At 38.9% G+C, this 24,851-nt stretch overlaps 1 protein-coding gene across 1 annotated transcript in view; it reads right to left on the bottom strand.

Annotated features, from left to right (window-relative positions):
• LOC114653489 (uncharacterized) overlaps positions 1-24,616 on the bottom strand; it is a 96,954-nt gene extending 72,338 nt beyond the window's left edge. The window contains exons 1-2 of the mRNA XM_028803844.2: positions 24,422-24,616; positions 4,247-4,354 (exon numbers count right to left, since the gene is read on the bottom strand). Coding sequence (XP_028659677.2) covers positions 4,247-4,354; positions 24,422-24,586 — 273 coding nt within the window. The 5' untranslated portion in view covers positions 24,587-24,616. The remainder of the gene's footprint in view (positions 1-4,246; positions 4,355-24,421) is intronic.
• Positions 24,617-24,851: the final 235 nt, after the last annotated feature.

Genomic DNA, 24,851 nt, shown 5'->3' with positions numbered 1-24,851 from the left:
TGCACTAATCTATACATTGCACATTATCAATAGCTATTTGGAAATCAAGAAAAATATCATATGCACCCCTCTGATAATATTGATTCATCATGGAAGTGCTGACTGTTCACCAGTACACCTATTCTTGACATATGATGCTCAATAATAATTGCTTCCATTAATGTACACATGTTAAGCTTACTGTACTATAGTTATTTGGATTACAATTTTTGTATAACATGACCACATTTTTCTACAGAAGTTTCCCAGTGTGTGGTGATTTAAAAAAATACACATGAATGGTTTGTTAGCAGGCACAACACAGAAAGACATCATACCTGGAAATTTAACAGCTTAAAATGTGAGATGGCAATGTGGATAACTGTGCCACCACGTCAGTCTTACACTGTGTAGTATTGTTATGTAATATACAAATTGTCTCATGTAATAAATACATTACATGTGTTGAACCATGAAGAAACAATCTTTAGAAGGAACAGTAATTGATAGTAAAGCAAAATGAGGTAATCTTTAAATTCAGTCATACTAGAATACTTTATGTAATGTATATCTATATATATAATTCACTAAGCCAGGAGACAAGTAGCCGACCATGGAAAGCACGCCGGAAGGGGCGTGGAGACAAGTAGCCGACCATGGAAAGCACGCCGGTAGGGGCATGGATTATATAATTCACTAAGCCAGGAGACAAGTAGCCGACCATGGAAAGCACGCCGGAAGGGGCGTGGATTCACTAAACCGCCGACAAGTAAGACGCCAATGGCGCACGCAGGAAGGAGCCATGCCCACCAACTCTTAGACCATTGGATACGATGAAAAAATCACAGTCACGCCCACCAACTCGGACGCGACGCCTCGAAAAACATGCCGTCATTTCTGTTTGTCTGTGCCACATTCCACTTGCAGCTCTGAGCTACGTTGACTTTTCATTAGTCAACCTCAGTGGAATCTTGGTTCACACAGAGGCAGCGCGAGAGACAGAGCTGCGTGCACACACACACACACACACAGAGGCAACGCCAGAGAGAGACAGAAGCATACACAGGCAGTGCGTGAGAGAGAGCCACGCACACACACAGAGGCAGCGCCACAGAGAGACAGAGGCACACACAGGCAGTGCAAGAGAGAGCCGCGCAATCCTTTAAAACTGAAGTTAAAACACAATGAAGGAAGCAGTCTTTAAAAATCAATAAGCCCTGTGCCTCTTTTTCATTAGCGTCTCACCTGCTTCAGGCCCTGCAACAGTCGAGACGCTGTCTCTGCAGCTGAACTTCTCTGTGCCTGACTCCACTACTGTCAGTCGCCTGATTAAAAATGGCCTTTTCAATGTGAGCTATGGACCCGCTATACCACAGGAACACATTGCCTTCGAGCCTGCTCTCGCTCACTCTAACGTACCGGCTTTCTCTCTCTCTCCTCACTCACTCACTCACACACTGCACAGGGGAGAAATGCCCGAAGCACGAGTCTACACTGTGAGTGCGATGATTATTTATTTAAAAATGGGCTTTTGAAGGGGAGCTGTGGACCCGCTATACCACAGGATCACCTGTGACATTGCCTTCACATTGTTTTCCTTTTATTTATAATCCTGTTGAGCAGATCAGACACCCTGGCAAACAACACTGAATAATCAATAGCTCCAACTACTTTGCCCGCCCCCACTCCTCACCTGAGTCGGTTTCGTCTCTGTTCAGCAGTGTTTGCCAAACTCGGTCCTGGTGAACCCCTGTGGCTGCAGGGTTTTGTTCCAACCAGATTCCTAATCATTAATGCCGGTGAAACTCATCCGGGATAAGTCGGTTTTTCAAACGCAGCCGTGTAGCAGATTAGTCTAGCAAGATGTAATAATCCGAGATGAATGCGCACCCTCGCGCTGAGTGAAAAGCCATATATATTGAGTCTACAAAACATGATCACCAAGTCTTTGATAGGCTGCAACAAAATGATAAAAGAACGGGCGCATTTTTTTCACACAAGCTGAGTGAGTGGGTGTTAGTTAGTTAATTAGCAACTCGAAGGATTAAAAAACATTGAAAAAGCGGCGCAGATTGGTTTGCAGCGTGTAAAACAGTTTGTTTGTCGCGGATAATTTGCTATCCACACAGGGACGAACCGGGAAGTGAACCCACAATCTTCCACTGTCTCCTTACTGCAAAGCAGCCGTACTACTACACCGCCACAAGGCAGTTAAAGAATGCACCGGGCCACATGTTCATTTTTCCCCTGTGCTTAAAAGACATTAAAAAACTGTTTCTCAACTGTGACTCCCGAACAACTCAGTACGCGAAAAGCGGCCAGAATCACAAACAACAATCAAAACTCTACGTGACTCACAGGTAGTGATGGGCCATTCTATACTAAGGTTTCAACACTGTGTCGAGCTTTCGAAGCACTGCAGATTTTAATACTTGATCGAATAATGACATCTGTGATTTAAGGATTTCACATTTTCTTTCTCAAATGTGCTTACCTATATCATGGCAAAGTAAAGGGATAAACCTTTATTTTCTGTCTACTCCGTTTTAATTAAGACAGACCAAACAAAACATTTAAGGCTATTAAATGTGATTTCAAGAAAAGATCAGGGTTAATTATAATACTAATAACAGGAGCGATTATAATGATACAGTGCAAAAGTAAATACTAATTGAAAGAGCCGGGAATGCATGAGGTGAGGCGTCTTATTTTGTTTAACTCTTGCTATCGTATAGTGCATTCTTCCTGTCGGCATTAGTTATATTTATATTTTTTAGACATCAGACACTAGAAGCTACTGACGAACCCTTCTCTTCGTTGTCAGTCTGTAGCTACGAAAAAATAAAAGCAATACGACTTTTAACAGATGTCATTGAAGTGTATCATAAGTTTCTGTAACGTTAATGAAAATGGCCAGAAGGTGTCACGTGACAGGTGAGTGTCAAATGCTTCGAAGCTTCTATACGATTTCCGACACAATTGCTTCAAACGTGTTGATGCTTCTCAAGGCTTCACCCCGCCCATCACTACTCACAAGTTACTGAACAAGAAATCAGCAGACTAGCATGACGAATGGGGCGTAATGGGCGTCCTTCCCCTCTCCTCCGGATTTTTCAAATGTTAATTTTTTCCCATTATAAAAGCGGCCTGATTATGTGGCGTATGGTACGCCGCGGGTTGGCTAGTACTGTATATATCTTCAAAAAGAGCATGACTACTAGACAATATATAAAATCAGCCCAATATAGAAGATGCTCAGGTTTCATGCCGCAACATGATTTGCACTGTGTTGTACAACTAACAGCTGTTGCATAGTTACGGTTTAATCTTTGCTTAATTTTTTCTTAATACTTAAAGATTTTATAACATTGAAATTGCATTTTTGTGCTTTTTGGGTACATCTCATTTTTCACCTTATCACCATTTTCTTTTTCATGGGTGCTGCCTTTTGTGACTCCTTTTTTGCTGGGAACACTCTTGGCTGCTACAACGTGGCAACCAAAAAAATGCAGCAAATGATAATATCATCGTGACAATATAAAGGTTGGTGTTTATCCAAAAGTGATAAACTGCAAACATTTGCTCTTTATGGTACTAGTAATTTTTGCAACAAATTTTTGACTTTGGGTTTTTCTAGACCTCTCTGGTTGTTTGGTTTTGTTTTCATCTTCTGGTCCTTTTTTCTCTTTTGAGCAACCAGAGGAAAAAAAAATCATATGAACATGATTAGATCTTGCAAAATCAAAAAGGCAGCGTTTCAGATTTCACCTGGAGCCTTGTGATTTCAACATTTCAACATCTACCATTGTGCTATCTTATTAAAATATGCATAGTTAAAACAAGAATTGCCAATGAATGTATTTAGTACATTTTGGGATGGAACAGGAAAATCCAAAGAAACTCTATGGAGAATCACTTTAGAGATGGTGAAAACCTATGAGTCTCTAACTGTGAGGCAGGCACTGAAACACGTGGGCTACAGTGTCACCCCACGATGAGGCAAGCTCTGATTATCATTACTCATTCCAAGTAGTTCAATTACTTTTCGAACTCTACCATGATAATCAACAATATCAACTTAAGAAGACTTCCTAGCGGAATTATTTACAAACCATGAAATTGATAAAAATTTAGTGGTTGATATTCCTGTTTTCATAAATAATTGCAATTTTTTATGTATTCATAATCATTTTATATATAGTTTATAAACACCTTCTTCAAAATAGTTGAATAAAATAAAACTAAGATTACATTTTTTAAAACATACCTCATTTTGGCCTTTCTGAAGGAAACATTTCTCTTTCTTCAACTGGGTCTTATTACATAGAGTCTCTCCAATTTGAAACTTAAAGTAATAGGTTCTGTCAGAATAGGACTGTAAAACAAAATTGAAACATAAACTCGTTATTAAATACATGAAGTGAAATGCAGCTCTAACTACATCTGAAACATCAGTAAAAAAAAAAAAAAACACTGTGATTAAGTTTGAAAGAAAAATGGATGCCTAGTAAAAACATAATAAACATATTGTCCATCCATTATCTAACCTGCTATATCCTACCTACAAGGTCATGGTAGTCTGCTGGAGCCAATCCCAGCCAACACAGGAAACAAACCCCGGGCAGGGCGTGCACACATACACACACCAAGCACAATTTAGAATCGCCAATGCACCTAACCTGCATGTCTTTGGACTGTGGGAGGAAACCGGAGAGCCCGGAGGAAACCCACACAGAAACGGGGAGAACATGCAAACTCCATGCAGGGAGGACCCGGGAAGCGAACCCAGGTCCCCAGGTCTCCCAACTGCGAGGCAGCAGCGCTACCACTGTGCCACCATGCCGCCCATAAACATATTGTGAAATTTTGAATTGTTCGATTTTTTTAATATCAGAATATATAATAAGTCAAAGGCAAACTAAGATGAGCTACTGTGATTAGCATTAATGATTCTGTTAAAGAGAGATAATACGTATGGTAGATTTCTACATTTGCCATCATTGAACATGATGATTTAATTAGTTCCTTCTGGCTTATCAGAAACCCAGTGCTCCATGAAGGAATACAGTATACAAGCAGGGCTGAGGCAAGAAGCATAAAACATATTCATAACTGCCCCATCTTGGGTATATACTCAGACCTAGTCTTGGTACTAAAATTGAGGCTAATATTCACTGGTGCTCCAGTCTTCTTTACAGCCCAAAAAAGAGAAATTGTTATGACTACACATATGATAAGGCCTCCATGCTTCTGATAGAATGCCAACAAAAAACATTTACAGCATACCTGAAATTACAAGATTAAAAATATTGATTTCACCTATAGTAACGCTTTAGAAAAAGAGTGCTTTCAGTTCACTAGCTTGATGAATTGAGTGCTTGTCTTTGAAGCCAAAGTTTTACTGTCAAAGGCTTATTTCACACTATTTTTTACTGAAAAATCTAATCTTTGTGACGTAAATCACATGCTGTCCTCAGGGAGAACCTCTTGGCACATCAGGCGCTTGTTTATTTCTGGCTGCATTAAAATGGTAATTAATCTGCGTCAGTTGGTGAAGCTAGAAATACTGTAACATTTTTGACAAGAACAGTAGGTAAGATAAACATTAGCCATACCAAGCCTCAAAAAAAAACAAAAAAAAAACAAATCTGCATTAAACTACTGTGTTACATTTACAGAAAAAGATTAAACTGGTTGAATTATATTTAACAGAAAATAATAACATGCATTAAATTATTGACATATTGCGATTACAACAATGGATGACCTGAGATATATTTTTATACAAAAAACAGATTAAAAATAATCGCACTAGGTAAACCAGGTTTCAGTCCATGTCTGTCTATCCATCCATCCATCCATCCATCCATCCATCCATCCATCCATTTTATAATCTGATTACTTTGACACAACTGGGGGAGTCAGTACATCAAAGAACAAACAGACTCTGGAATATTTATCTTAATCAATAACCTTACTTCCACATCTTTAGCATTTGTGTGGAAAATCTATGAGACTTCTGGCTTTGCACATGAAACTCTTGGTCTGTTAAGCAGCAGCTTTAACCACTGAAAAGCAGACTGGTTGGACGGCTAGCCAAAATTTTTTAACAGCTATGACAACAAATTAATAAAAATTACATTCATCTGCGTATCCATTTTTTAATTTATTGTATTACTGTTAAGACATCTTGGCAATGGGAAGCTTTCTTGACAACAAAATAGGAACTAACCTGTGGCAAAAACATCATCAAAGGGGCTAATTTAGAAATGCAAATCTATTTGACTTCTTTGGTTTAGACTCTAGCAATAAATGTCCATCTTTAAAATAAAGCTGTGTAAACATTGGACTTTCTTGATAAAATTGTTAAAAGTGCAATAGTGTTATAACTATGCAAGTGCCCAGTTCCTCCAGTGTCTGTTCCAGAAGCACTGGTCAAAAGTCAGCAACGAAATCTTAATAGATGCCAGCTTATTAGAGGACACACTCCTACTAAGGACCTGCTAACACTAGGAACTGGAGCAAAGGTGAAGGCCCTGGTCAAGAATGCAAAAGAACAAGTTATTTGTACATCAATAGCATCACACATAAGGGTCACATACTTGGTCACTGAGGAAAAAAGAAATTACAGCAAGAGCAATTCTTTTTTTTTCACTTTTCTTTCTTCTTCCTAAATGTTTTTCTTGACTTCTTTAATATTCTTTTAAGTTACTTTTCAGATGGAAGTCTTCACGTTTCTTCAAGAGTATCAAAACCATGTGTACTTCATTTACTGTCAAAGACACGCTTAAAGGAATACACCTTTTGTTTAAATGTTGACAGCTGAGTACAATTTTTAATCTCATGTTTTCATGTAGAAGAAGAGAAACCATTTATGATATAAAAAATATTAATGATGACAAGTTCTATATCAAGTCAAACAATGTGAAAACATCCATGGAAGTTTTTTTTTTTTAATTCTCACGCAACTCATGTCAAATAATTCTGCACGTCTGTCATGCATTCATATGGTCAAAATGTGCAAAATGTGTGCATTTTTTTTCTAAAATATTAATAACAGTTAAATTCCTGAAAAAGACAGTATTGAATGTCAGCAGGACAGACATAATTCCCACAATACACTGTATCTGAACATCTGCATTGAAGACAGGACTATTGACCAATAAATGAGGGAAGGAGGTGTATTTTCCAAGATTTTTTTTTTCAGTAGTATGCAATTGAATTTCCCCTATGGGGTCAATGATGTTTATTTCATCTAATTTAGTCTTCAATCTCTTGCCTATAAACTGTGACATAAGACATAACAGGAAAACTCCAGAAAAACTGTGAATAAAATGCAATTATAAACTAATTAGCATTAGTTCCTTGTTCTAGTTGGTTGTGTGAGGAGAGAGTAGTGGCAAGGAAAACAAACCCAGATGAGAATGAAAAGAAGGTACAAACTTTCTGCAGTCTACTAAAACCAGTGCAGGGAAGATTACATCAAACAATAATCAATAAATCCAATCAGTACCAGCTTTATTTTTGTCAATGCGAGCAATTAATGAGACCTTTGTATTCCTCCCCTTTCTCTGTAGATGGGGCTCCTGGCTGTTAAACTTACATTAAGGTAGCTGAAGCACAGACAAACAAACATATAACACAACAAATTAGACTGTCCTTAGTTTGTTTTGAATTTCTCTGGAGTTTTCAGATTTTGCAAGATTGTCCACTTATCATTTCACTTAGTTTGTCATTGCTCTAATGCAAAGCCATGTGTGAGGGTAGGGTTTGTTGTCTCCAGAACAGCTTACAGCTTGTAAACCATTCTCTACATTTACCTGACAAAGGTAATCAAAGATTGCTACACAGTATCAAAAACACATGAAATAGTAGGGGCCTCACTTTATAAAAATATGCATAGACTAATAATCCTAAATGTGAATATACTTTTACAAACAATTTATAAAATGTCTGTATTCACAGATAAATTTTCCTAAATCTTCTTACTCATTGCTTGTCCATAAATCACAAGTCATCTTAAATGTATGTGCATCTGAATGAGCATGTTGTCTAATACTGTATTTAGTGAGTGACAATTCTAAACTGGTGATGTAAATGTCACATTCAAAGTAGTGATATTTGAAATAATGAGACACAAATGGAGTGTTTCATTACAATCCACAACAAAATCATCAGAACACATTTTAGTTCTCCGTGTAATTTAATTTAAATTTAATTAAGCAGTCTTTCTTTTTCTTGCCCTTGTTTTTCTGCACTGCTCCTCTGATAATCTACATTAATATGTTATTGCATTCCCATTTTGGTTGCTGTTGGCTTTAGCTGAACTATTTTCATATAAATCTCATATCATTATGAATATGTCTCCCAACTGAAAAAAGTGAGCTAGCAGTAGTCTACCATTGCATGCATATGAAGTCCATAAGCATGTTTTTCAATCTGCATACATATAAGAACATTTTCACTACATGTACTATTAAATCTATGGAATTTAAGACAGTTTTATAAATAAGGCCCAAGGTCTTTAAGTATCTAGTTAATAGCCAACTACAGTTCTAACATATCTTAGGTAAAACAGGTTTATGACAACAAGCCTTTAAAGGACTTTTCTGATGTTGTGCAGTTTTATGAAGCTGTGTTCAAGGTTCACTGGAAGAACTTTACTTAAATAGAATGCATTCATTGTCTTTGCCATGTAGTCCTTTACCCATGTCAGTGATGTGATGATGTCTTCCTCATCTCACTCTGCAAATTATTCTCTTGCCATGTTCTTTTAAAACTTTGTAAGGGAAAAGCATGACTATTCCTTGCACAAGAATTCAGGGACTGAGATCACCTTCTCTGAGTAAAGCCTCTTCTCCCAGACTTGGCACAGTAACTGGCACAAAATTTAAAAATAGAGGAATGCGTCTTAAGACTAATAATCCTCCCAGGGTGCTTACATAAATTGCTCTAAGGAAAATAGCTTCCATGCATGCAAAGAGTGCTTTTAATCTCCAGAGAAAACAAGTGAACTCAATGGCTTCAAAGAGAATGAAAAGATGCATGGGAAAATGTAGCTGGTTGGATTGGGATCCACTTCCAATTATTGGTTTATTTCTTCTTATAGTTTCAAGAATATGTCCATCTGAGTAAACAACATTTTGACTTGTGTTTGCAAGCTTTAGATGAAGGCCATTTTAGGCAACCATTTGGCTTCCAGCCACCTCATCTCCTCTTTGATTAATACCAGTAGTTATGAAATGAAATTTTAAAAAGCAACGTGAAATATTGGTTAACAGTAAAACTTGAGAGAAGCAAGTGTCCTTGAAATGCAGGTGAGGGAAAGGAAGTTGCCATTCTGTGAAGTCTATTCATCCTCTGCCAAGTCCTACATTGGCAGTCAGGTCAGGTCAGGTTGGGGAGCATGCACTGGTACAGCACATTGCTGCACCCACCACACAATGAAACAGGTCGGGATCCTGGTTAACAACCCCTGAACAGACACGTGGCCCAGTCCCACCCTCCATAAATGACCATGTATCTGCCACAGCCAAGTGTTATGTGGGCGTCCAATAGGCCTGGTCCAGCCACTCAGCTCCTCAACAATTAAGATCCTGCAAGCCAGCTCACCCTCAAGGAAACGTGCTGCATGACCGTAATGCTGTAACTGACTCTCCCTCACAATGCAGGGAATGTACCTCATTCAGGACTCCACGAGCAACTCATTTGACACAAAATCAAACCAGTGGTACACAAGGATTCTCAGAAGAGACACAGTACTGAAGGAGTCCAGTCTTTGTCTCAGGTCACTGGATAGCATCCATGTCTCGCAACCATATAGCAAAACAGGAAGCACTAGGACTCTTTAAAGATTTGGACCTTTGTCCTTTTGCAAAGATATCCACACACCCCTTTTCAGCGACCTCATGACCCCCCATGCTCTTTCAATCCGTTTACTGACTTCGTAGATAGAGTCACCACAGGCGTGAACGTTGCTGCCAAGGTAAGTAAACCTCTTGACAACAGGCATACTACTGATGGCTGTTCCCAAGAGGTCATTAAAACCCTTTGATCTTGGTTTTTATACAGGTCACTCGCTCAGTCTCTTGAGATCCCCAATCAGAGTCTCAGCTGACTCTGCAAAGTTCACAGCATCATCAGCAAAGTCACGTTCAGTGAATCTTTCTTCACCAACAGATGCCGCACATTCACTGGATCCTACAACCCTGCCCGACACCTAGTCCATGCAAGCATTGAACAGAATAGGAGCAAGAACACATCTCTATTGAACCCCAGAATCAAATGGAAAAAACACAGAGGTTCTGCCTCCACTCTGTACAGAACTCACAGTAACAGTATACAGGCCAGTCATGATATCCAGCAACTTTGAAGGGATCCCATGAAGTCTCAAGATATCCCGCAGGGCAGCTCGATCAACTGAGTCCAATGCTTTACGAAAATTAACAAAGGCTGCAAAGAAACTCTGCTGATATTTGCATTCGTGCTCCATGAGAACCCTCAGTGCCACAATGCGGTCAATGGTAGACATCTTAGGCATAAAACCAGAATGCTCTGGTCAGTGGTAGTTGATCAGGTGATCACGGATCCTATTGAGGATGACCCTAGTAAGGAACTTACCCGGCACTGACAGCAGTGCTATCCCCCTGTAGTTGTGGCAATCCAGGGGATCACCCTTCCCTTTCCAGATAGGGACAAAAATGTCCTTTTCCAGTCAGTTGGGATGATGCCTGTCTCCCAAATGGAAGCAAAGATTGCTTGCAATGCCAGGAGGACAGCCTGGTGAAATTCACCCCATATACTACAGCCTTTCTTTCTCTAAGCTGGTGCATTGGCCAAGCACTGTATTTGCTCCTTACAATTTGAATTGCAATACAACTTATAAGTGCCAGTCCATTTAACATTTCATCACACTGTCACTGTCCTGAATAAGCATTTGTCAAATTTTTTAACCCACTGGCTGCAGCTGGCATCACTCCCTTGAAACCAGGGCATCAATAGTCATAGACTTAGGATGGACTTAGCAACAAGGATACATAATAGTAGAAATGGTGCAAATGTGCAAAAATGTTTTTTATTAAGCTTCAAAATGTTCAAAAATGCAGTGCAAAATTCTTCAATAATAAATAAGTCAATAAATATGTCAATAAATAATTCCAATAATAAAAGTGAAGTTAAAATCTCTGGCAGGATCTGTCCATTAAAAATGATCACAAGCCACGGTGCTTCTTTCTCAACCACGTCTCTGCTGCTCACCTAAAAAGGTCTGCTCAGCCTTGACTGCACACCTATCAACAAGTGCAGTCAACCCTTACATCTGCCTTATGTCCCTTACCACCATCCCTTGGCCTTTAGAGAACACCCCACAAGTCCTGCTCCCACAACCATTTCTCAGCCTTTGACAAGGAGCCCACTAGTAGAGGTTAGTTGCTCTTGGAAGCTGTTTACTCCCTATGGGGCGTCATTGCTGACAGCTTGCCTTGTCTCTGCTGCATCAGCTCAGCCCCATTCCTGCCTCTCTTTTTTCTTCTCTTTCACTTTAAACTCTGATCTCTATCTTTTATCCATTTGTTTGCTTTTCTTTTTTCTTTCCTCTGTTTCTCCCTCTTTTCCTACTCAGGCTCCTTTTATTCTTAAAGAAGCGCAGCTGCCTAATTGCAAACCCCAAAGCACTAACATGTAATGCATCTAATTATACGACTGCACATCAATTTTTTTCTAATTTTAAGATTTTAGTTTTTGTTTAGTTTTTCACCATTTTCTAAATTTTGTTTTTTCCATTTTTTTGTTTTTATTTAGTTTGTTAAAATTGAATTTTTATTACATTTTAGATGTGTTTTACTCACCAAAAATGTCTACATGAATATTGTTTTGCATGTGTAAAACACAGTTTTCTATATAGTTGTCAAATTGTACTGTATTTGATTCATGTTTTACCTGTCAACCTAATACAGACAATTTTGCGGTCTCTGACAGAACTCAATTTTCTTCTGATATTGTGCCAGTTCAAGGCTTCCAGAAGAATCATAAAATGCAAGAATCATGCAAAAAATACACACCGATGAAATTTGTTACCTTAACCTGCAGCAAGTTTACACAAATGGTTATTTAATTACAAAAATACTTTATATTTTTGAGATTCCCTTTATGAGCTATAAGATCACTGTACACATATATTCTTCTTTTATACTTATTTTTGATATCTACTGGTGGAAACTGTTAATAGCATCTACCTTTTTAAAACTTTGAGAGTATTTTTTTCTGGGAATCCTTACTTTGCTCATTTTTTTAAAATATCGTTGAAGACACTACTTGAACTATGTTAGTAACAATAATAGCAGAAATAGAGATGTATGTTTCCATGTACAGTATATACTAAAATTTCTACAAGCAAACCAGTTACATTAAATATTAAACATCCATTATAGCAGATGCTATATATAACTATAATGAGGTATTTCACTTAATAAGCAACAAGCAAAACCTGGAGAGCTCCCTGTGAGCCTAAACTGGAAGGGTGTCATTTAACAACACATGTAGGAATACACAGATTTTGGCAATTAAAAGTGGCTAATGACACACTTCTAATATCCAGCTATAAAGCAATACCTGATGTTTTACACACTCAATACACATATATATGGCAAGAACATCAGTGACCATGTTAACAATCAAACCTAAGTTTGTGGTGCTGTGCAATTCTAATAAAAAGGCTTTCAGATTGCAACTTTCTATTACTCAAAGCACTTTACAAACAGTCAAAGGAATACAGTAGAAATAAAAGTAAAGATGACATTAAAAACACAGTATACAAATGAATATCAAATATTAATTAAAATTTTAAAGTCAAGGTTTTAGGTTAGATTAAGAAATTAGCAGGAAAAAGAAGAAAGCAATGAGCAAATAGCAACATTTTTGTACACTTACTAGGAATATAAACATTGATGTTACAATAACCCATGACGATATGGATATGGAACAGCAAATAAGAGTGAATTTTCATTATTAGTTTTACAGCCATATGCTGAACAGAAACTGACAATGTAATGACAATTTGTTTGCTACACCACCATGCTGATGCAAAGTGAACAGTTAAACAGAGGCCCCCTTTGCAAAACAGCATCCTTTCAAATATATCAATATTATTGCACTCTATTTGCCATTGATGAAGTATTGTACATATCGGAGATAGGAAGCTTCAAAATGCAAATGTTGAACTTCAAGATTACTTTACCTTGGTTTTAAACCAGAGAAGTTCATTATTACTTCTCTGTGACGAAATACATTCTGCAACACCAGACTGCCCAAATTAAAACATCAGTACTAATAACCTTGTCACTACCTGATCTGTGTTGCCTGCCCGATCTGCACACTCATGTGTCTTGAAAGTCTATATTCTAGAATACGAGGCAAAGCCAAGTGTCAGATCCATATGCACAGGCTTGAGGCGATTAACTAAGTTTGTCTGCTATTTGCCACCTATGTCAAGCATGAATGTCCTGCTTCCATGTTACAGGACTTGGAAAGGGTCATCATAAGGTGGATTCAGTGGGCCTTGTGCTGGACAGACACATAGTTTGTTGACTGAATGTGGTATGCAAACCAGGCACAGTCCTGCTTGAATGTAGCTGCTGTATCCAAGATCAGAAAGTTTTGTCGTAATGCAGTCAAGGAGGAAGAACTCTTGAAGGATTAAATCTCTGGGTACTTAGAGTGGCTGACTATATACTAGTTCAGCAGACAAGACTGGGAAACTGTGTTGAAGAGCAGTTTGCCTGCATGATCAGATGAGATAGTGTTTACGTTAGACGGGCTGAATTTACAAGGTGGAAGGAATTTATTTGCATTCTCACCAAATTTGGCATATAAAAACTGTCAGGTATGAGGCTGGAGGAGGGAAGGGCAGGACGAGTTGTGGGCCTACTAATAATACTGATGAGGGAGGGTTGCAGGAGACAAATAGCTCTGCGAAGCCAAGTGTTGGTTGTCAGCCATTTATGACAGTGTGGTGTTGCCAGTATCTGTGGCAGAAACAGTCCTCTAAATATAAAACAGGACTTCTGGTTGCCTAGCAAAGTTAAGGTATGGTCCATCAGCATGGAGGGTTTTTGAGGGTGCACTGAACTCCAGTGCACTTGTAGACATGTCTAGCGTAACTCTGGAATCGTACAAGAGTGTCGGGTCACCGCTGTTGTGCTTTGTGAGAGAAGGAAGCATGCCAGGCAATATTTTCATGAAGGTGGAAAATGCTTTTTTCAACACAATACAGTTTTATCACCCTTGACCATCACCCTGTTCTCTCCCACATGGCAGTACTTCTGAATTGTGTCCTTGCAGTGGTGCAGCATCTCCTGCTGCTACAATTAATCTCCCACTGTGAAGATACCATCAGTAAACAAGCAATATCAATGGAAAGTAAGGCTAAGGCTGAAATTCTTACATTCTTTGGCGTGTAAAGATAACATTTTTCCAGTCTAAATGCTGACTGAATTTGAAGCATTGAGTGGCTATTCGAATGTCACAAAATCCTCCATGACTCTTAACTTTCAAACTATGTAGCTGTATCCTCCAAAGTAACGTATAGCATGTGTTAATTTAGGCGTCTTTTTAATGATGTTTAGTGAAAGTTGCCTGCCATTCACTGTCAGTGAGGCTTCTGTGCCTGATGGTTAGCTAAGGCCTATTAAATTCAAGTGATGAAGCTTTGGTTTTTGCTCTCAGTTTTAGGAGGGAAAGCTGACCGATAGATAAAAAGTCCAGTGAAAACTATAGGTTCAGACGCCAGCACTGAGAGATACACATGCACACGAATCAATGCTCATTCCTAACCAAATTTATGACTGTACAGTTCTAAATCAATACACCTGCAACAGTTTCGGTTTTATTTTTCAATTTTCGTTTAGTTCTAGTTTTCATACAAGTTTTTTCTTATTGTAGTTAACAAATTAATTGATTTTTCATTAATAACATATTTTTAGTTAACAGGAAAATCACTCCTGGCAGGTTACATATGAGTGCAGGTGCAAACCGACACTTTTGATAAGCTTTATGCAGTTCCAAGTGGGACCCCAATACCGGCACATTCCAAAACTGGTTACGTATTATCAGCATGCCCAGATCTCCAAGAGGGCACCCCTTCCCAACTCTCAGAAGAAATCGTATGCAGTACATATAGTACCACGAAGAGGGTGAAGAAGTCCAGTCACTGTGGCAGACAATATCACATCACTTAAAAAGCTACTTGCTTATGTGGTGCTGAGTGCTTTTTAGATTAATGAAAACGGTGTCCTCACACTTGGAGGGTGCAGGGTGTACATGCAGGCATTAATTAACGATTTCATGCAGCAATCAGGAGGCACCAGTACCCACAAGATGGAAGTATAATGGGAGCCAGAGCAGGGTAGGAAAGGGGAAGGAAACAGGAAGGCCAGAATCAGGGTGTTTGGACCAGTGCAGTGGTGAGGAAGCAGACGGTCAGTGGCCCTGTGGAGGTACTCCAGGGGTGATGTCCCTGTTGAGCATTTATCAGGGAGTGGAAAAAGGCGGCCACTCAGGGCTTCAGCAGACAGCAGGAATACAAAACACAGACGGTCATCTCTGAGTGTCGCAGCTAATGCAGGTGGAGGCAGTTGTGAGTAGAGCCAGGTGATGGGATTGCAGCTGCTGGCGTCTCTGCTGACTGACAAAACCATTTAGGTGAGATAAAGGCTGGAAGACACATGGGCTTGGGACAGCAAGAGGGATGTTTTATTCAGGGATTTATATTGTTGTAATGATTGTGGTTTTTAACCTTTATGTGGGAATACCTGTTTTTATGGATTATTTATGTGGACAGCTGCACTATTTATTGCTGGAATAAAAGCACTTTTGCATCCAATAATAAACAAGTAATAAAAAGTGAGACAGTTTGTATATTTTTGTGACAGGCTGAGCTGTTCAAATAACAATATTTTCTAAATGTTTCTTGCTAGTTCCTTATCCACTACACTCACTGATATTCACAGAGAAGCAGTGTGGGGGGGTCATGCACAAAATAATGTGCAAAGATATCTTGTAGTTCTATGAAAGTTATCAGCAGTTTTTTTTTCAGAATTATTACTACTGTAATAGAAAACATTTTTACAGCTTGAAACTTTTTGGGGCCTCTCCATTGCAATACCCTTTGTAGCTGGTACAACAATTCAGTGTTTAACTGCCTACCTATTCATCCGAACAAGTTCTGTAGATCACATTGATGTATAATCATTATAGACATGTCTTTAATGTTCCATTCCTCAGATCTTTAAGAGAAAATATCCCTCATATGACCAAACACTGTTTTTCCTTGTGTTCTTTATTAGACCACAGTATTTTGTCTGTTTTAATATGTTTAATAAATTATGGGCATATTAATGCTGATTTATGTTATTGTTTAGACAGAAATGTATTCACTGCAGTATTTGTGTATATCTGCATGCTGTTAATATGTGACAGGTTCTGTAAAACTGAAGTAAACATGATGTCAGAAATACCCAATGGTGTGATTAACACAGAGAGAAACACAAACAGAGCAATCTGAGCTGATTCCATCAGTCTGCATATACTGTATGTCCCTGTCTGCTATGTACTTTTTATGTTTATTTGCTTCACAGACGTTTTTATACAAAGCAACCTGCAAAAGAGATCAACTTAAGGGAGTGACATAAGGCTGGGAGGACTGTTTGGGGAAGCAAGTATTACAGAATAAGATTACAAAATTGATCATCACAAGTAGAGATGCTCAGAACAAAATTGAAACTAGTTACAATTCTCAGGTTACAAAAACTAACAGCAATTAGACTGAAATTCACAAAAAGGGAGAGTCTTCAGATGCTTCTTAAACACATGGAGGGAGTCAGAATCTTGAATGGAAGTGGGTAGCACCTTCCACCCGCTACGACATACACACAAAAAGAGTCTGTGTTGAGATTTCATGCCAAGAAGCGGTGGCATCAGTAGAGACCTGAGTGGTTGAGAAAGAGCATAGAACAATTTTATACTTTATATAAGTGCTGACCCATTGACTACTCTGTAGGCAGCTATCCGGAATTTGAACTTAATTTGTTCTGCTATAAGAAGCCAATGTAGTGATCTGAAGAGAGGAGTGGCATGTGTTTAGCTCAGCTGGTTGAACACCAGGTATGCAGCTGTGTTTTGAGTCATCTGCAGTAGCTTGGTGACACATACTAATACTCCAGCTGTCATGCCTCAATCAGTATTTCTTCCACTGACTGCAGTTCAAATTTATGTTTTATGCCTCTTCATTCATTTTTGATCCTTTGATTTATGTTGATTATGTACATCATTCTTTATTTTTGGTTTTATCTTTGCTCTGTTCATTTGCTATGTTCCATGTTTTTTGCAATTGGTCCTCAAGAAGTGGGGCCAACTGCCAATCACTGCCAGGAACTGTACACCACCCTCTAAATCTGTTATCCCTCCACAGTTCCTGGCGGTTCATTTTGAATGGGCTGAGGAGTGGTGAGTTCTTGTGCTTTTGTGATTCTTTGAATTTTTTACCTTTTCTCATTTTTTTGTCTATTCATTGATTGCCTTATTGCTTTAAGTAATTTCTTTGCCTTTTGTGCTGTACAGAACTTGCCTTTGTTTCAGAGCATTTTTGTGAAAGTAATTTTTGTATTTTTATAAAGACCCTGTGTTTGCCCTCATTTCTTGCCCTCCCAGTTCATGACACCTGATAACAGAGAGTTGCATTGGTCCAGATGTGACAAAGGAGACTTGTCTACTTGTCTGCTCTCCGGTACCATATTAAAGGACCCCTGTATTACAATTTCCTCCGGTATCTCTGTCTCTTCTTCATTTTCTCTCTATACTGCTCAGTCTTGCATTTCTCCCTCCTATCTGCCTGACTTGATCCTGACTCAGCACTCAAAGGAAATGGCCTTTTAATGTCATAGTTCAGCAAGGGTTTTAATATCTTTTTTCATTTTAACATTTTTATTGTCTTTTAAATATTATTTTGAAAATATAATTACATTTATCTTTGTTTTTTCTTGTATGATTTGATTATTTTATTTATTGATAATTTTGTGTTATAAGTAATTAAAGTTTTTTGGTGACTAGCTATTTAAGTTATATTACTTGTAGTTTTTATGTTAACCATAGGGAGATGGGCCACCTGATGCTAAAGCTGCTGAAGTTCCTCTACTGGTATTTAAGATGAAACAGCACATGAAATGGCGCTATGGCACTGTTTCTATTCCTGACTTTTAGTTCAAGGTTTTTGCTTTTTTGCATTACCTAATTTTGACCCCTTCTATTTTTAAAAAGTACTGTTTCCAGTTTGTGTTTTCTTGTTTTGTTTGCTTTTAGGATTGTGTTTTAGGCACACCTGTTTTTCTTGATTTTGCTCAGGCCTTTGTTTTTGATTTCAACCTTTTAAAATTCTTTTAATACTGTATATACTGTACTCACAGATAAGTTCTCCCGCAGATAAGTCAGGACTTGATTTTACAGTATAATTTCTGGTATTTTATAATGTCGGTCATATAAGTTGAATGCGTAAATATCACGCTGTTGGTACAAGGGATTATGATATCTAATGCCCACCTGAGAGAGTAACCACGGCGCACACTGCCTTTTTTTCCTAAATGGGTTTGGCAATGCACTATATCAGCGCGTGCTCCTAACCACTCTCTCTCACTCTCTCTATTGTGCCTACATGACCACACGGTAATACTCAAACTATTCCGAAGCAACGTTTGCACCAATTTGTGTTTTTTGTATTTCGCACCCTCATACACCTTTATCGTAAGTGCATCACTTATCTATGAAGCGTTTGATCAGAAGAAAATATGAAGCTGGTTTTAAATTAAACGTCGTTGAAGTAGCAAAAGAAATTGGTAACTGCGCTGCTGGAACAAAATTCAACATGTCTAAGAAACTGATGCGAGATTGGAGGAGGCAAGAAGATGTAAAAAAAAAAAATTAAGTGTCGCATTTTTGAACAGGCATATGAGTCGGGGTCTGATTTTGTGATCGATTTTTCAGGTTTCAAAACCAGACTTATACGTGAATATATACAGTAAATTAATTTATTATAAAAGAAAACATGTCTTGTTTTTGGAACAGAGGTTTTCCCAATTTTTCTCTCTTTCCTTTTTGTGGACTTTTTGAAATTTTGTCTCATTTTTGAGCCCCTGTAGGCTGCCAGCCTGCCATTTGAATTGGACGTAGGCTATCTCAAGTTGTAAGACCAGCCCTCTTGTTGTAGACTTGAGGTGTGGACAAGGCTGACATATGTTTGTTGAGGACTACATGTCTTTCTTGAGACTTTGAATTGGCAAGATCACTCTATTTTAGGCCAATCCTGAGGTCATTTCCATAATAACTTCCCAGATCAATTCTAGGCTCAAGAATCCCCACAGAATCTCTTTGGGCTTTCCTCATAGGAAATGGTCTACTGGCACAAGGTGTCAATACAGTCCTGATCCCCATGTTTATATTTTAAGGACAAGGAAATACCCAGGATTCCTATTCAGAATAATAAATAGATGGAATCCATCCATAGCATAACGGGCCTCAGTACTGCCACCAGTCAGACTGGAATCTTCCATTTTATTGCATGATCCCAAATTCTTTTCCTTCTCTAAGGTGACCCAGGAAGGTTTTGTGACCAAAAAACAAACAAACAAAAAAAAAATACCAATCTGTTGTCAACCCTAAATGCTATCCAAACATCTAAGTCTAGAAACAAAGTTGAGATTTTGACTAACCAGAAAAACACCAAAAATAGTTAAACTGGGTCTGTAAACAATGGTTAAAGTACCATAGCTCTGATGACTTCAGAGGCCACAAACTTCCAGTTGATCATATGCTTCTATAGCAACAATGCATGCCAAAATGCCAAAACTGAAATATGGCTGCTCCCACAAATAAAAAAAGCAATTGCATAATAACAAGAAACAGAGATAAGATGACATGAAAATGAATTCTTTATTGTAGAAAAACCCAAAAATGGACATCACTAAAATTTTGACAAAAACAGTCAATCATGACAGAATTCAGCTTTTAATACACTACTTCTAAGGCAACAACTCTCTCAACATACAGGTTTTACAGTCCGCTGGCTGATTAGTTAATGTTCTGAATTTTTTTACTGCTGTTTTAATGTTGTTAATTAAAAGAAAGACATTTGAGAATGTTCTCATTCATTTTAGCAAATTGCTATTTTGGTTGTTATAAATTTTTACTTTCACAAAATTATTGCAACACCATTTTGTTTAAAATTTTTATGGCAGGTGCCAGCATTTTGTGCATTTTTATGGGTGCTAATAAAACATTTATTTTATATTTTTATTTAGTATTCAGGTTCAATAATGAAATCTATATTAAGAATTCATCTTTCATCTACTGTACTACAAATGCAATATAGTTTCATTGTTTAATTATTAAGTTACTCTAAGCCTACTACAGTACTTCTTCCCTTTTTAAGAATAATGCATAATTTTATCATGCACTACAGTTATATTTGCTTACATTGTACCATAATTGTGTCCAATATGAACAGCACTATTAAAAATGAGCTGCGTGCACGGATAAAGCACCAAAAAGACATCATGAACAGCTGCGTTTTGGCGTTCACAGAGACGTGGTTGGAGCCCAGCGTACCTGACTGTGCAGTCACACCAGACGGGTTCACAGTTTATCGGGGAGACAGAACGAAGGACTCAGGCAATTCAAGGGGAGGGGGTGTGTGTGTCTTAAAAACACACTGCTCACCGGTTCTCGAGCTGCTGGCCATTAAAGTTAGACCCTTTTACCTCCCGAGGGAGTTCAGTTCAGTTCTCCTTTCAGTTCTTTACATCCCCCCACAAGCTGATAAAGCTTCGGTTATGGATGAACTGTATGATGTTATCAGTGGACTAGAGAACGCTAACTCAGAAGCAGCATTTATTGTGTTGGGAGACTTTAACAGAGCAAACATGAAGAAAGTTCTCCCTAAATACTATCAGCACATCTCTCCCCCCACAAGAGGTGATCAAACACTGGATCATTGTTACACCTTATTCAAGGACTCCTACAAACCTCTCCCTCGACCAGCTTTTGGAAAAACAGACCATTGCTCTATATTGCTGCTGCCTGCATATAAACAAAGACTTAAACAGGAAAAACCGGTTTACATGGACATCTACAAATGGGACAGTAGATGGTGGGGGGGGGGGGGGGGGGGGGGGGGGGGGGGGGGGGGGGGGGGGGGGGGGGGGGGGGGGGGGGGGGGGGGGGGGGGGGGGGGGGGGGGTCTTACAGGACTGCTTTGAAACAAATGATTGGCAGATGTTTGAGGATGCAGCTGATGGCAACATCAATTAATTCACAGACTCTGTCACAGGATATATCAGCAAGTGCATTGACGATGTTGTCACTAAACCTCCATTTGCAGATATCCTAACCAGAAACCCTGGGTAAATAGGAGATTTGGGCTAAGCTCAAGACGCGGACCTCTGCCTTTGGCTCAGGGGACTCTGATCATACAAAAGCAGCCAGATACGACCTCCGGAGGTCCATCAAGAAGGCCAAACGGACTACAGGACAAAGTGGAGTCAAGCTACCACAGCTCTGACACCAAGCACCTGTGGAATGGACTGTGCTGCATCACTGACTATAAAAAGAAAACACAGTCAGTGGTCAGCCCACTGCATGTCTTGCAGACGAGCTCAACACTTTCTATGCTCGTTTTGATGCAGCCAACAAAGAACAGTGCTATATCCTCAAGGGGGCAGTGAGTCTGTCTCTCTGATCCTTGAAACGTCTGATGTGAGAAGGTCCTTCAAAAAGGTCATCCTCGCAAAGCTCTGGACCAGATGGCATCCCAGGCCGTGCCCTCAGGGCGTGTGCTGACCAGCTAGCAGGTTGTTCACCAACATCTTCTTCATCTCCCCTGAGGCAGTCAGTAGTCCCCACTTCCTTCAAGGCATCCACCATCATTCCTGTCCCAAAGAAACCGGTGGTCTCCTGTCTAAATGACTATCGCCCGGTTGCACTGTTATCGGTCATTATGAAGTGCTTCGAGCAACTGGTCAAAGGTTACATCTGCTCCTCCCTCCCCGACACGCTGGATCCTCTCCAGTTTGCTTACAGAGCAAACAGATCAACAGAGGATGCCATTGCGCTAACAATAAACACTGCCCTCACCCACCTGGAAAGAGGAAATACATATGTAAGAATGCTGTTCATAGATTACAGCTCGGCATTCAACACCATCATCCCCTCAAAACTAGTCTTGAAGCTTGACGACCTTGGGTTGGGGACGACCATCTGCAGATGGATTTTCTCTTTCCTCACAAACAGGCCCCAGGTGGTGAGAGTCGGCAAACACACATCCTCATCACTCATTTTAAACAAAGGAGCGCCGCAGGGCTGTGTGCTTAGCCCCCTCTTGTATTCCTTGTTCACCCATGACTGTGTTGCAAAACACGGCACAAACACCATCATCAAGTTTGCAGACAACACAACCATCATAGGCCTTATCACTGACAACGATGAGATGGCCTACAGAGAGAAGGTGCTGGCATTGAGTAATTGGTGCCTGGATAACAACTTGTCTCTTAATGTCAGCAAAACCAAGGAGATGATCGTGGACTATCGGAAACAACAAGGCAGAGAACACCAGGCCATCTACATCAGCGGCATAGAAGTTGAAAGGGTTAACAGCTTCAAGTTCCTCAGAGTAAACATCACAGAGGATCTCTTGTGGACCCTTCACATAGACACTGTGGTTAAGAAAGCTCGCCAGCGGCTCTACTTCCTGAGGAGGCTGAGGAAGTTTGGCATGAATGCCAACATCACCTCAAACATTTACAGGAGTGTGGTCGAGAGTCTGCTGATGGGCTGCATTACCGTCTGGTATGGGAGCTGCTCTGCCAGCAGCTGGAAATCACTACAGAGAGTGGTGAAGGCAGCAGAGCACATCACGGGCAAGAGTCTTCCTGCCATTGAAGACATTTACCTCCATCGGTTCTTGCGTAAGACAAGCAGCATCATAAAGGACCACAGCCATCCATCACACCAGCTGTTCTCCTTGTTACCATCTGGAAGATGATACAGGAGTCTGGCTGCTCAGACTACAAGACTTAAGAACAGCTTTTACCACCAGGCCATTCGACTCCTCAACAGCAACACCTGAACACTTACATACACTTACAATTACATCTACATTGCAATACTCACATACAAACTGTACCTGCACACACTCTGAATACTGACTGGAACATGCATCTGCACTTTATGGAATATGCATCTGTACTTATAAAGCATTATCTGTGCAATAACTGTCATTTGTACTTGCTGCTCATTCAACTCATATTGCTCTATAACTTCTTTTAAAATGTACACATTTTATTTTATATGGCTTGTCTATTTTTAACTTGTAATTTTTTTTTTTTTAATTATTTTTTAGCTTTATTGGATCTAGGCTGAGTGACTTGTTTTTCTCGTCATACACATTTCATTGTATGTTGACCCTGTGTTAACCTATATATGACAAATAAACCTAAACCTAAACCTAAAAATTCATATTGAGTAAAATTTTATTAATAGCATGGTGATGAAAGTCATGCTCTTGGCCAAGTTTTTCCTAAATATGATTATGTGAGCCCACAGATGGTCTGGGTTCCCATTTGTGCTGTAATTATTCACTGCTGCTGCAAAAGCTTGTGAATTTTTGAAAAATGTATAAAATCTTGTACAATTGATTAACTAAGTCATCATTCAAAAGATTGTGTAAATGCAATTGTAATTGTAATTTCTTTAATCAGGTCTGAGATGTCGTTAATCCTATTCTTGGTCAAAATTCCAGTTGCAGATTGGTAACTTGAAGTGAGTATTAAAGAGATTTGAATGTTTATCAGTTTACAACATACAGCCCAGATGTGACAACAGCCTAAAGAGAATATTTTTAATTACTGTATAAAATATTAAACTAGCAAGCAGAAACAAGCCACTTGTGTCTGCCAAGACGATCAGAAATCATTAAAAAAAATTATGTTGTTCATACTATATAAAATGTGGTGAAAATCCATACGTGTATTAACACTGATAATATATAAGCCATCCCAAACAACATCTAAAAGTATATCCATATGTATGTACATGTCATTAAAAAAACATGTTCATCAAGTACTATATGCATTATACAGAACTTGTGTGATGAGTAAATGAGAAGGGTGAAGTGTTTAATAAGAATGACGAATTTGTCAAGACTCAGATATGCTAAATAAACAAAAGCTTATAGATAAACTAATGATTAACTATTATCATATCACAAATTTTAACCACAGCTAAACAAAATAATCTCAGTAAAGGCTAACAGGTATATTACAAGCAGAGGAAAAAATCCAGTCTAAGTTTAGAAAACAAAAGTATGACTGTAAACAAGAAATAAAGTAATAAAATGCATTCTTACCACTGGTTTTATGATTTTAACCTTTACACAGTCAAACCACTGCTGATGTGTATGCTCCTTATTATATTTCTCTACAGCAGAAACAATCAGTTTATCTGAGCAGCGTAAGGCTACTGCAAAAAGACAGCCCTGTAAACAGAATAGCAGTCCTAGAGCCCTCTCCATGTTGAACTGCTACTGAAAAGTGGCTTTGGTTGGTGATTTTATACTAGAGATAATCAAACCCAGATGTGACAAAAGCTGTGTGAGCCACTAGAATTCTGCTCCAGTGCAAATAAACATGGCCTTATTAGGCAAGGCTATTACGTTACAAAAGCTTAGTGTTTATCTGAGAAACTTTCCAGAAGCTGACTTGCTGCGAATGCCATAGGTAGTGAGAGTGCAAAACATTTGGCAAAATGCTTTGTTTTCGTTAAGACATAAAGGAGCA

Source organism: Erpetoichthys calabaricus, chromosome 6 (genome assembly GCF_900747795.2).
Source record: "Erpetoichthys calabaricus chromosome 6, fErpCal1.3, whole genome shotgun sequence".
NCBI lineage: Eukaryota > Metazoa > Chordata > Cladistia > Polypteriformes > Polypteridae > Erpetoichthys > Erpetoichthys calabaricus.
Note: the sequence above shows the minus strand (reverse complement) of the source record. Positions and strands in the feature narration are given on the sequence as shown.